Source organism: Pempheris klunzingeri, chromosome 21 (genome assembly GCF_042242105.1).
Source record: "Pempheris klunzingeri isolate RE-2024b chromosome 21, fPemKlu1.hap1, whole genome shotgun sequence".
Lineage (NCBI taxonomy): Eukaryota > Metazoa > Chordata > Actinopteri > Acropomatiformes > Pempheridae > Pempheris > Pempheris klunzingeri.
Window position 1 is genome coordinate 20,391,553 of NC_092032.1, and position 14,146 is coordinate 20,405,698.

Below are 14,146 nucleotides of genomic sequence, written 5' to 3' on the forward strand. Positions count from 1 at the left end.
TTCAGAAATGATCTCTTTGTTCCAAATAGCTGAACATTTGTGAGAAAAAGGTGATAAATGGAGTGTTTGACAGGACGGTTGTGCAGCTTCCACAGAGTCACTGTTTGGTCCTTCAGTCAGTGAAGATGTAAGAGGAGCTCATTTCCATACACCGGTATCTCAGTCCTGCCTCTGTCAGTGAAGGCCTGAGCCAAATATCTTCAACTGGATGTGAGGGATTTTAAATGTTCTTTAACAACAACATCACCTCAGGTAGAGCAGCCATTGTCTTAGATGCTGACAGCAACATGAGTCGTCGTAGCAGAAACAGGTCGATGTTCACCACTACACCTGATCAACAATTATATAGACTGTTGAATGACAGTCAGTCTACCAGGTGCTGTCCTGACCCAGTCCCTGCTACATCTTTAAGGACTGCTTTGAGTGCAAGCTTCACCCTGTCAGACTCATCATTAACATGTCTTTTGAAGGTGGATGTTTTCCAGCATCCATTACAATCACTGCTAGAAAAACCACCCCTAGACACTGATGTCCTAAATAACTAGAGGCCTGTATTAAACCTTTCATTTTCAAGTGAGATACAAGAAAAGGTTGTTTCTGAAAGCTTCAGTCAGGGTTCATCTACATTATGTATTGTTTGTTCAGCCTGGACGCCTGGGGGGTCAGCTGTGCTCCTCTGGCCTCAGCTCTGAAGTCCAACCCCTCCCATCTGAGAGAGCTGCAGCTGAGGGGAGGCGACCTGCAGGATTCAGGAGTGAAGCTGCTGTGTGGTTTTCTGGAGAGTCCAGACTGCAGACTGGAGACTCTGAGGTACTAAACACCACGTTTGACTAGTGTGTTCAGGTTGATATGATGTGAACGTTGTGCCACTGAGCTGCAGACAGAAGGCTGATATCCTACTGATCCACACTGAGTGTCTGAATGCATAAAGCAGGCACATTTATTTGTACGGCTCCTTTCAGACTCCAGTTTGATCACGGACGACAAGGTGTCTTTTTTCATACAGACATTTATTCCCCAAGTGGTGAAATGATGAAGCCAATGCCGTCAATGCCAAATATACAAAGTCATATACAAATATATGAGTCTGAGCACAAATTCAGAAGATGACTATTAAAAGAAATGCATGATGAACACAAACAACAGCACAATGTAAATAGACACAGGCTTCATTCCTCATTGGCTGCATGAACCTTTGGGGAGAAAACTTCCAGAAGAAAACAATGTGCTCTTCTTCAGTGCTCTCATTCACTCACAGCATCAGCAGCTTCATGTGGTGATTGATATAGTGCGTCTACAAAAACTGACCTGACCCCAACAAGGTAAACAGAAAGGTTCCCTTTTCTACAATATTCACCATTGTGTGTTTCTGAATCCTTTAAACTTATTTATATAAAACAACAAAACATCTATTTATTAACTAAATCATTCCTGTTTTTAACTCAAAAGTAATTAAATGAACTTCAGTTACAAAGCTGACTTCAATGGCAGCTACACAATTCAAAGTGCTTCCAGGGACAGAAAGCACAATAGAAACAAGACATTAAACTGCAGGTAAAAGATGATAAAAGCACAAGAACATAAACAGTTCAAGCTGAAGAGAAGATGCATTAAAAGACCATAAAAGCTTGTTTCAGTCTGTTTTCTTCTTCAGTGGTTTAGTCCATTGTCTGCAGCAGAGAAATGTTGAGCTGCACATTTCAAACTGTAATAAAGATCAATGTGCACAGAAGGATTCACTCTGAACCTCTTAAACAGCTGATTTTCATCTCATGTTCCCGTCATGGTTTAAATAAGTGGTAATAAAAAAGACATGCATACAAAGAACAGATCAATAATCTCTGTTTCAACTATCAGACAATAACAAATATATTCAGGATTTTCTTTTTCCAACATGTTTCTGAAGCTTTATGATGCTTCTAGTGACTGAAGAGTTTAAACTGAAGAAACTTTGATTTTATGACTCCACTGTTCCTAACAGAAATATTGGAGATGACTTTTGTTCTTTGGCATCTTTCAGAAGTTTGGGATCTGGAGTCGAATCTTAAATCAGTTTCTGAGGGTTTTTATTGTGTTTGGCTGCACAACATGAGTTTGTAGAGATGGAGCCACTGGTGGAGCTGCAGAGTTGAAGAGGTGACGTCACTGCGTCTTTACTGAAGAAGCAGCACGTTGTCATGAATATTAATGAGAGCTCAGTGTCACTGTTTGTGTTTTACACTGTTTAACCTGCATCCTGTTGGCTTCAGCTGTTTGGAGATTTGCTAAACGTCTCCGTTCTAAACCTTCTTCAGCTCTGAGCTGATTATTAAACGCTGAATGATTTCACTGAACATCGTCTTCTAAAGTTACATCATTTATTCTTTATTCAGATTGAGGTGCTGCAGTCTGTCAGAGGTCAGCTGTGCTCCTCTGGTCTCAGCTCTGAAGTCCAACCCCTCCCATCTGAGAGATCTGGAGCTGAGTGACAACGAGCTGCAGGATTCAGGAGTGAAGCTGCTGTGTGGTTTTCTGGAGAGTCCAGACTGCAGACTGGAGACTCTGAGGTCAGTTCACTGACTCTCTGTCACTATTGTAGATCTGATGTGTTCAGTTAACAACTGAACCTCATTTCTCTTCATATATAACTAAGATGCATGAAGTTGTTCATTTCCTTTCTGAGTTGAGTGAGCAGTCACAACAGGTTTGTGCTTCTTGAAGAAAGTGTAGGAAATGTTCTCTCTTAGTTTTAAAGGGAATGAATGTTTAGAATTGTTGGTAAATGGTCACATCTGAATCCAGAAGAACCTCTGAACTAATATCTGTTTTAAACTGATCAAGTTTACTCACTGAAGTAGAAACATTTCTTTGGTTTCTGTTGATTTCAGTGTGTTCACCAATAATGTCTGATCACTGACATTGATCTTCAGAACACACTCACTCATATATAGAGGGACTCTCAGAGATCAGAGCCTGTTTCTAAATGCAGCTGTTTAAAGGACCAATGTAGAACTGATCCTCTGATTCCAGACCTGACTGAGATCAGCAGCATGTTATTGATCATCAATAGGTGTCTGAATGTTGTGCTGACATTTGGATGATGTCTGTAGAAGGTGGACATGATGCTGATCCACAGTAACTATGAGAAAGTCTCTCTGCTCCTTTTAGGGAAAAGCTCATATTATGAATGAATGTTTGTCTCCATCATTTATTCTTTATTCAGATTGAGGTGCTGCAGTCTGTCAGAGGTCAGCTGTGCTCATCTGGTCTCAGCTCTGAAGTCCAACCCCTCCCATCTGAGAGAGCTGCAGCTCAGTGGAAACGAGCTGCAGGATTCAGGAGTGAAGCTGCTGTGTGGTTTTCTGGAGAGTCCAGACTGCAGACTGGAGACTCTGAGGTCAGTTCACTGACTCTCTGTCACTATTGTAGATCTGATGTGTTCAGTTAACAACTGAACCTCATTTCTCTTCATATATAACTAACAACCTTAAAGATGTAAATATCCTCTTGTTCATATTTTCATGTTTCCTGGATTAAATTCAGTGTGCAGCCACAACAGATCTGTGTTTGTTGAAGAAAGTGTAGAAAATGTCCTCTGTTGGTGGTTAAAGTGAGTTCATGCTCAGAATTATTGGTAAATGGTCACATCTACATTCAGAAGATCCCCTGAATCATTATCTGTTTTTAAATGGATCACGTTTACCTCCTGAAGCAGAAATGTTCCTACTTCTGTTCCAATGTGCTGATCGACGTCTGATCAACCATATTGATCCTTCAGACCAGAAAAGTATTGATCTTCCAGACCTGACTGAGATCAGCAGCATGTTATTAATGGTTATTTGTCTGTAGAAGGTCGACATGATGCTGATCCACAGTAACACAATGAGAAAGTCTCTCTGCTCCTTTTAGGGAAAAGCTCATATTATGAATGAATGTTTGTCTCCATCATTTATTCTTTATTCAGATTGAGGTGCTGCAGACTGTCAGAGGTCAGCTGTGCTCCTCTGGCCTCAGCTCTGAAGTCCAACCCCTCCCATCTGAGAGAGCTGGAGCTGTTTGGAAACGAGCTGCAGGATTCAGGAGTGAAGCTGCTGTCTGATCTTGTGGAGAGTCCAGACTGCAGACTGGAGACTCTGAGGTACTAAACACTGTTAGTAGTCAAGTCAGTTTCATTTATAGAGCCGAACTTCACTAACTCTACATTTTCCCCAAACATGCTTCACAGTCTTTACAGCACACGACACCCTGTTTTTAGGAGCTTGATCTGGATCAGGAGAAACTGGCCCCAAACTAAAGTTTAACGGGGAAACAAATCAAAGAAACCTGAGGAAGAGCAGCAGACACACAGTGGATGAGCTGTGTTCAGAACAGACCACTAGAAAGTCACAGTTCAGACAATCAGGACGACTAAATTCTAGATAGTAAACGTACCTGAAGAACATGGATCTGGGGGGAACTGGGGCGACATCAGATGGGACCAGAGTCACATGGCCTCCTCTTCACCAAGCAGAGCTGGAATGAGAGAGACTGCATGAACAACCAGGAGGCAAAGCTGAGGCAGGAGAAAGGCAGACAGCTCAGACACTCACAGAATCTAGTCTGGGGGGTGTTAGAACTGAGCATGTGCAAACTGAGAACAACCAAAAGTGGCAAAAAGGCTTTTCATAGAGGTGAATAATGAAATCAGCAGTATTAAAAATCCAATCAGAGTCGCTGAAGACATCAGTGAGAGTCAGGTGGTTTCTAGAAGAGCCCATGGAGGAGCCTGTTTCTGGGACAAGGCTGTTTTCTACTGGATAGAGATCCTTTTACCACAAGAGCCTCAAATGAGCTGAATTTATGGAGAAAGTTTGGAGTTTAAACAGACAGAATGACCTGTAGATCAATGCGACACCCCCACCTCGTTAAGGGCCGAGCAGCACGAGCATCGGTGTGGTGGAGGAAACATTTGCTTTCTGCTGAGTCCCAAATCCAGTAAAGCACTCACAGCCTGGCTAATCAGTAACAGAACCAGAGTTGATCAGAAAGGCTTTGATAGACGATGATGTGATGTTTCTGAACCCAAACATCAGGGTCTTGTTGTGGCCGCAGCTCTCAGTAATAGTCCAGTCTGTAGAGCTCCAGTTGATGTCTGACTGACGACTTCATCCTGATGTTACTAGTGCAGCACAGATGACCATGTTGCTAATGCTAGTGGAAGTGTGTTTGTGGTTTCTCCCTACGTGATGCTAGCACCCTCAGTCCCAAAGTGGCCCCCGGTAGACAGACGTAGCACGTGAGGCCGCACTAGCTGTGTGCTGAACAGGCTCAGGGTGAACTACCGAGGCAGCAGTAGAGGCTAGCCCCCAATGCTACTTGCTGTCCTGCACATGGGCTCTAATGTATTTAGCACGTCACCAAAGCCGTCGCTCTCAGTCTCCATTGTCGCCCACATAGTCACCAGGTGAGTGCTGACATCTGTCGTGCTTCCACTGTGCTTGTTCTCCGTTCTGCAGACCTTTCAGACGGCCACACTTTGGTCCACTTTTCTGTCCTTCATCTAAAATCCACATGTCCTCCAAACCTTACATCTTTAATTTGATGGCGCTCTGTAAATTGTGTCAGTGTTGTCGGATATGTTCTAGTTTTTATCTCCAAGCCAACGATCAGACACCCCTGCTGTGGCAGGTTGGTCTTCAGAGGAACATTGTCCTGAATAAATAAATCATTTCACTTTATTTGTTCTTTATTCAGATTGAAGGACTGCAGACTGTCAGAGGTCAGCTGTGCTCCTCTGGTCTCAGCTCTGAAGTCCAACCCCTCCCATCTGAGAGAGCTGGACCTGAGTCACAACTACCTGCAGGATTCAGGAGTGAAGCTGCTGTGTGGTTTTCTGGAGAGTCCAGACTGCAGACTGGAGACTCTGAGGTCAGTTCACTGACTCTCTGTCACTATTGTAGATCTGATGTGTTCAGTTAACAACTGAACCTCATTTCTCTTCATATATAACTAAGATGCATGAAGTTGTTCATTTCCTTTCTGAGTTGAGTGAGCAGTCACAACAGGTTTGTGCTTCTTGAAGAAAGTGTAGGAAATGTTCTCTCTTAGTTTTAAAGGGAATGAATGTTTAGAATTGTTGGTAAATGGTCACATCTGAATCCAGAAGAACCTCTGAACTAATATCTGTTTTAAACTGATCAAGTTTACTCACTGAAGTAGAAACATTTCTTTGGTTTCTGTTGATTTCAGTGTGTTCACCAATAATGTCTGATCACTGACATTGATCTTCAGAACACACTCACTCAAATATAGAGGGACTCTCAGAGATCAGAGCCTGTTTCTAAATGCAGCTGTTTAAAGGACCAATGTAGAACTGATCCTCTGATTCCAGACCTGACTGAGATCAGCAGCATGTTATTGATCATCAATAGGTGTCTGAATGTTGTGCTGACATTTGGATGATGTCTGTAGAAGGTGGACATGATGCTGATCCACAGTAACTATGAGAAAGTCTCTCTGCTCCTTTTAGGGAAAAGCTCATATTATGACTGAATGTTTGTCTCCATCATTTATTCTTTATTCAGATTGAAGGACTGCAGTCTGTCAGAGGTCAGCTGTGCTCCTCTGGTCTCAGCTCTGAAGTCCAACCCCTCCCATCTGAGAGATCTGGAGCTGAGTGAGAACTACCTGCAGGATTCAGGAGTGAAGCTGCTGTGTGGTTTTCTGGAGAGTCCAGACTGCAGACTGGAGACTCTGAGGTACTAAACACCACGTTTGACTTCTGTGCTCAGATTCATATGATGTGAAGGTTGTGGTGACGTTAAACTTGTGAAATCAATAGTGTGAATGCTGTGTTGCAGCATTCACACTATTGATATCCTGTTTTATTCTTCATTGCAGCATTTCAACTGCTCCACACTTTGAGCTACAGAAACGGTTCCAACATCAAAGTGTTCAGCTCGTCGGTCTCTAGGGAGCTTTGACTTTTCACAATTCTACCTTTGAAACTTTTTACAATATTTAAACTTTTCTTTAAAACTGAACTTTTTGGGAGGAATTTTCAAATTATCTTCAACTTCCTCCACTTAGAAAGCTTATAGCTTCCTCATACTTTCAGCTAGAGACTCCATTCAACTGTTAAACAGGTCACAAGACCTTCAGCTGTTTCCACATCATTCAGCTTTTTGATATCTTTTACGGTTTTGACAAGATCACAGTTTTAGTTTTGTGCCGTTTTCCCTCCTTCTCACATTTTATAATGAGTGTGTATGTGGAGCAGAAAGTTCGCCTGGAAATGTTGTCTTTAAAACGCTCTCACGCCCTCAGTGTGTCACTCACACTCACCATTTGTGCATCAAAACGTCGGGAAAATCCTTGCCGACACAGCGATGTGACTCAGAACACGCAGAAACGTACGCAGCTCCCGCTACGAGCCTCGGAGCGACGGGAGTGCCGACCGACTGCCTCATTGACCGCCATGTTAAGTGAGAGCTGAAAGTTGAGGAGGGAGGCAGAAACTAAGACTTTTCTAACCTGCTCCAGTTCTCTCATTTTAAAGGTAGAGACCTCAAACTACATGTACGTGTTCAGCAGACCCTCTTCTCTCCACTGGGCCACACGTTATGGCCGCGACACGTACCGTTCTGAGTAAAACCTGGATCTCAATCTCAAGAAATCTCAATGAAAAGAGCTGCGTGTGAGCACAGAGTGACAGCTGATGAGCAGCAGCTCATTAGTGACGTTTGAGCCACCAGATGGAAGCAGAGCAGCATTCACACTGCAGTTATTCAGGAACTGTTTCTAGTTACTGTTATTAAACTGGGGAAACTGAACCACACTCAGTATGTTAATGCTAAAGTGTCTTTTCCTCTAAATCCATCCTGACATCTTTGGCATCTTTCAGAAGTTTGGGATCTGGAGTCGAATCTTAAATCAGTTTCTGAGAGTTTTTATTGTGTTTGGCTGCACAACATGAGTTTGTAGAGATGGAGCCACTGGTGGAGCTGCAGAGTTGAAGAGGTGACGTCACTGCGTCTTTACTGAAGAAGCAGCACGTTGTCATGAATATTAATGAGAGCTCAGTGTCACTGTTTGTATTTTACACTGTTTAACCTGCATCCTGTTGGGTTCAGCTGTTTGGAGATTTACTAAACGTCTCCGTTCTAAACCTTCTTCAGCTCTGAGCTGATTATTAAACGCTGAATGATTTCAGTGAACATCGCCTTCTAAAGTGACATCATTTATTCTTTGTTAGGAAATAGAAAATGTGCAGACACGCTTATGCTAATACATTTTTATGTTAGTACATTTATGCTTTATTATCATGAAGTTTTAGCCTGATGCTGGACTGTGTGATGGTTGCTGTGACCTTTACACAGATCAAAGAGATGTGTGTTGGCGTAGGATGTATCAGTCTGTGCTTGCATTCTTGAGATAAAGAAGAGTTCGAGAAGGCCTTGAACGGAGAGAAGTCAGCGTACCTGCGTTTCCCACCAACCGCCCCTGCAAGGAGGAGAGGGAGCAGGGTGCGGCGGAGGACTGCTGAGAGGAGGAACTTTGCTTATACATGTTATATATGCTTGAAAGACACAGACTGCTCAGTGCAGATGTAGATCTTTGCCTGTACTCCTTGCTTGTTGCAAGTAAAACTTTGAACTGAGATCTCTGTCTCTGAGAGTTTATCTTGTGTGTTGGGAAATTAATGGTACGAACTAACAGCGAAAATACAGTTCTGGTCTTATAGAAATAATTTCCTGACATTCTTTATTCAGATTGATGTCCTGCAGTCTGTCAGAGGTCAGCTGTGCTCCTCTGGCCTCAGCTCTGAAGTCCAACCCCTCCCATCTGAGAGATCTGGAGCTGAGTGGAAACAAGCTGCAGGATTCAGGAGTGAAGCTGCTGTGTGGTTTTCTGGAGAGTCCAGACTGCAGACTGGAGACTCTGAGGTCAGTTCACTGACTCTCTGTCACTATTGTAGATCTGATGTGTTCAGTTAACAACTGAACCTCATTTCTCTTCATATATAACTAACAGCCTTAAAGATGTAAATATCCTCTTGTTCATATTTTCATGTTTCCTGGATTAAATTCAGTGTGCAGCCACAACAGATCTGTGTTTGTTGAAGAAAGTGTAGAAAATGTCCTCTGTTGGTGGTTAAAGTGAGTTCATGCTCAGAATTATTGGTAAATGGTCACATCTACATTCAGAAGATCCCCTGAATCATTATCTGTTTTTAAATGGATCACGTTTACCTCCTGAAGCAGAAATGTTCCTACTTCTGTTCCAATGTGCTGATCGACGTCTGATCAACCATATTGATCCTTCAGACCAGAAGAGTATTGATCTTCCAGACCTGACTGAGATCAGCAGCATGTTATTAATGGTTATTTGTCCGTAGAAGGTCGACATGATGCTGATCCACAGTAACACAATGAGAAAGTCTCTCTGCTCCTTTTAGGGAAAAGCTCATTGATGAGGACACAGTGATGCTGAGCTGCAGATTCAAACCCTCAACACTTCTGACTGCATTTTATATGGATTTTTAGCTCCATCATTTATTCTTTATTCAGATTGATGTGGTGCAGTCTGTCAGAGGTCAGCTGTACTCATCTGGTCTCAGCTCTGAAGTCCAACCCCTCCCATCTGAGAGAGCTGGAGCTGTTTGGAAACGAGCTGCAGGATTCAGGAGTGAAGCTGCTGTGTGGTTTTCTGGAGAGTCCAGACTGCAGACTGGAGACTCTGAGGTACTAAACACTGTTAGTAGTCAAGTCAGTTTCATTTATAGAGCAGAACATCACTAACTCTACATTTTCCCCAAACATGCTTCACAGTCTTTACAGCACATGACACCCTGTTTTTAGGAGCTTGATCTGGATCAGGAGAAACTGGCCCCAAACTAAAGTTTAACGGGGAAACAAATCAAAGAAACCTGAGGAAGAGCAGCAGACACAATAAAGAATGACATCACAACTCTGTGACTGACATGAGCTAATATGTGTGTGCAACACTGATGAAGGGAGTCTCTGCAGACACTGATGTAGGACTTCTTCTCTCATCAGATGGAGGTGGTGAGGTGAAGGCATCAGGAGTGGATCATCTGAGTCCTGATGATCCAGAGAGGTTGAAGCAGCAGCAGCAGCTTGTGTGTGGAGAGGCTCTGACTGGACCATGTTACTGGGAGGTGGAGGAGAGGAGAGCTTCATCCAGCGACGACTGACGGAGGACACCACGGACAAAACCAAGACTCGCTCTCGTAAATAGGATGTAAATAGGATGTGTTGATGAAGTGTTGATTTGATGGAGGAGGAAGTGATAACGATGTGTAACACGATGGTCGGTATGACAGGAGTGTTGATCAGATAACAAAGGTGATGGAACATGTAACCGATCAATGAGAATGAATCAAAGTCACCAGGATGTAACCAAATATCACGTTTCATACTCAGTTTTAAATATGTCCTTTTACACTGTGTTTGTAAAACATGCCGTCAGAGGAAAGCAGAACCTAACGGAGTAAAGTGAAGTGAATCCTTTGTTTTTATAACATGTATTGAGGAAGAGTTGGAGCCTGATGGTGTCAGCAGGAGCTGCTGTGGGATCAATAAGAATAATAAGTGCTCAGTAATCATTCCCCCGGCAGGACAAAGTGATCCGGTCACATTCAGGCCAGAGGGACAAACTCCTCCTGGTGAAGTGTGGTGGATTCTAACTGGCTGGGTGCAGATGCTGGGGGGCAGGCAGATGAGATCCTTCTGCTGATGTTGGGCTAGAAAAGAAGGGACCTTTGCATCGTTTAGTCAGAACTGTCCAGGATTTGGTCTCGTTCAGGTCTTTGGGCTTTTTTGTCGACAATAAACCTGGACTGCTCTGAACTCTGAAGTCTGCCGCTGCCTTTTTGGAAGATCGACTCTTCAGAGAAAAACCTGGAAGGAGACGGCGGACACTTAGTCTCTGGCCTGAGTTGGGGGGGTTTCCCTCCCACAACAGCGGCTGCCAGAAGACCGTCAAACAACAGCAATAAGAGCCCCGGCACATTTTACAGCTCTAGAGGTACATTCACTTTCCAGCATCAACAAGAGATAGAAACTTTTTAAAACACGTGGATTCTTTAAAACAAGCGTGACAGAATACATGACGGTCAGAAACAATGAGGGAAATATTAATTAATACTAAAAGATTAACGGCGTCCTGTTTCCAAAATGTCACCTAGTTTTATATCCAGTTTTAGGGAAAGACACAGTTTGTTTGATGGCGTGTAAAAACTCTGAGGCGCTACAGTAACAATACAGACGGACGGACGGCCTGAACGAGGAGAACACAGTGAACACAGTGAACTCCTTCACAGGTGGTTTTACTGTGAGTTCATCAGGTGAGGAAGGTCGTCTGGTCTCATCCCAACCAGCTTATTTGCTCCATGAGACTGATGATTGTGAGGAAATGATACGCAGCTCAGAGTCACATCAAAGATCCAAGTGAAGTCTTTATTTCATGATCTATGTTCTGTCAAAAGCTTTCTGTCCATCCATCAACCAACACGACGCTCATGTGACTTTAAGGCCTCTAGTTCTTCACATGCAGCTTCAGAGCAGCAGCAGCATGTCAAATGTGTTTAGTAAATTAATGAGTAAATTCTCTGAAAAGGTTTTAAAACTTGTACAAAGTCCAAAAAGTCAGGAAAACAGTGAAATGTCTGAAACGTGTGTCCTAAATGTAAAAAAAAAAGTAATGTAATGTCCTAAAAATGTAAAAGATAATGGGTGAGTGTTGGTAAATTATTTGGAAGCTTTTATAAAAGTTACTGGTAGATTGTCCAAAAAGGTTTCCTAAACATATTCGTAGAAAGTGTCAGTAAAATGTCCAAAAACCACGACTTCACTGTGCTAAAACATTTGGAGAGTTAGTAAACAGTCCATATGTCATGACCCAGCTCATCCTGTTGTTGTCCTCCCTGCCAGAGGGTGGCGCTGCCCTGTACCTGTCCGCTATCTGAATTACAGGTGGTGCCTCCGGATTGGCTGAGGACCTGATGGGGTCCATCTTAAAGAGGGGCACCTGTGGAGACGTCCCCACTCCTTTCTCCTTCTGAGCTCTCAATGGGACCCTGACGAATCACCTGTGGGTTTCACCTGTGATGAGCTCTTCAGTTGTAAAGGTGTAAAGACGTTTTTCTGTCCGATTCTGTTTCCCCCTGTGTTTTCTGGCAGGCACTTAGGTAAGAGGCCTGTATTTCCTTTTGTGTTCTAGATAGATAGAAAGACTTTATGATCCCGGGGGGAAATTGTGGTGCTACAATAGTAAAGAAGTAAAAGTGAGCTCCACCATGAACACAAACAAACAAATAAGCAAAATAAAAATGTAGAAAATGTTGCAGGTAAAAAACTAAACACAAAGTGTGATACACACTAGACACAGTGCGTGCAAACCAGATGTGATGCGCAGAGTGAAACCAAAGTGCTTAAAAAGGTTATTTTTCTTGGGTTAGGAAATGTTGCTGATGTGTTTAACCCTTGTTTGGACCCGATTTAATCTGTTTTCATGTTCTTTATCAAAAGAAAAGTGATACGATTGATCATTTTTTCAAACTCAGACTCATCAATATGAGTCCCACAGAGCCGAACACCATACAAGGGTTAATAAGATGTTTTGTTTTGGTCAAATCTCCCCCTGAAGTTACTCCTCAGTAAAACCACCTTGTTTTGAGCTGCGTCTGTCGAGTTAAGAGGGGGAGTCATCTTTTTTGTGTTGCGCCCAGGTTCCCCTTGGTGTAAAACCATGTAAACGCAGAAAAGTGTTCTTCAAATTATTAGTAAAATGTTGGGAATAATAGTACATTTTCTGAACAATATTAGTAAAATTGTCTAATAATTAGTATAATTTCTGAAATATTATATTAAATGATCCTGAGAAATATTGTTAAAATATCAGTAAATTATCTGAAAAGGTTTTAAAAGTTATCCGATAAAGATTACAGTACAACATCCTAAAAAATATTTAGTAAAATGTCTGAAAAACAAAATGTATCTGTAAAAGTGTAAAAGTAAAAAATGAAATTTTAGTAAACTGTCCATAAAAATGCTTAAACGTCAGAAGAGTTTTAGTAAACTGTCCATATAAATACTAAAATATGTTCAATCTTATCAAAAAGTTCAACATCTGAAAAGTGTTTGTACATTTTCAGAAAAAAAATCATCAAATATGCAAAAATGATCCAAAAATTAGTGAAAAATATCAGTAAATTCTCCTTGTGTGGTTTTAAAAACTAAATAATAATAATAATAACTAAAGAATAGTACAATGTCTGAAAAAAGGGGTGGAAAATATGAGGACATTTCCAAAAGGTTTTAGTAAAACGACTGAAAGATTTGATGAAATTCTCAGAAAAATATTCACCAAATGTGTGAAAATGATTCCTAATCTGTCCATAAGTGACTTAAAAAAGTCCTACAAACACTTTAAAATGTTCCAGAAGTGTTTGCAATGTGAGAAAACATTCGTAAAATGTCTGAACAATGTTTACATGTTGGATTCTTTCCTGCACGTTTATATGATTACATGATCCTTTAGATCCTTTAGATCCTCTAGAGGCCTGAATGTCCTCATGTCAAATGATCACACCAACGCCTGAAGGCACCACACGCCTGTAGTTTGATCTTTATTAGCTGTACAGAAGGCCGTTTAGAATGTGAACATTTATATATTTCCATCGTTACTTCATACAGTGCAGTTTAGTAAACAAAACATTCTTTAAATAAAACTCATTAGAGTTCATGTCGTTCATGTCACGTGTACAAAACACTTCTGGCCCCGCCCCCAACAGGTGACATCACCTGAGCCGCTAACAGCGAGGACTCCTGATAAACGGTGTTTCTACAGATCAAAGTAACCTGGTTATTGATCTCCCCGTTGACTTGTTTTTCTCCCCCCAGGTGTCCGATCACCTGTGCAGGTGCGTCTTGGATTGAAACCAGCCGGACACGCAGCAGGTCGCTCAGCGTTTCCACCAAAGCGCTGATAAAGAATCACAGGCCGCAGTGGGAAACCGCATCAAGATTTAATACTTCTGGAAGAACGGCGTCGTGTTTGGAGAACGTTTCAGTATTTAGAGAATAATTTCACAATTATTGGAAAACAAAGCTTCAATATTTCAACAACAGTTTGTTTACTTTGTGTCTAAAAGTACTGTGTTTAA

General features: G+C 42.0%; 1 protein-coding gene across 3 annotated transcripts in view; it reads left to right on the top strand.

Annotated features, from left to right (window-relative positions):
* The window catches only part of LOC139221065 (NLR family CARD domain-containing protein 3-like), a 191,847-nt gene that overhangs the window by 87,332 nt on the left and 90,369 nt on the right, over positions 1-14,146 (top strand). The window contains exons 30-36 of one of the 3 annotated variants that reach the window (XM_070852974.1): positions 2,373-2,546; positions 3,203-3,376; positions 3,944-4,117; positions 5,713-5,886; positions 6,543-6,716; positions 8,730-8,903; positions 9,528-9,552. The exons of the other annotated variants lie outside the window; for them this stretch is intronic. Coding sequence (XP_070709075.1) covers positions 2,373-2,546; positions 3,203-3,376; positions 3,944-4,117; positions 5,713-5,886; positions 6,543-6,716; positions 8,730-8,903; positions 9,528-9,552 — 1,069 coding nt within the window. The remainder of the gene's footprint in view (positions 1-2,372; positions 2,547-3,202; positions 3,377-3,943; positions 4,118-5,712; positions 5,887-6,542; positions 6,717-8,729; positions 8,904-9,527; positions 9,553-14,146) is intronic. 3 annotated transcript variants of the gene reach the window in all.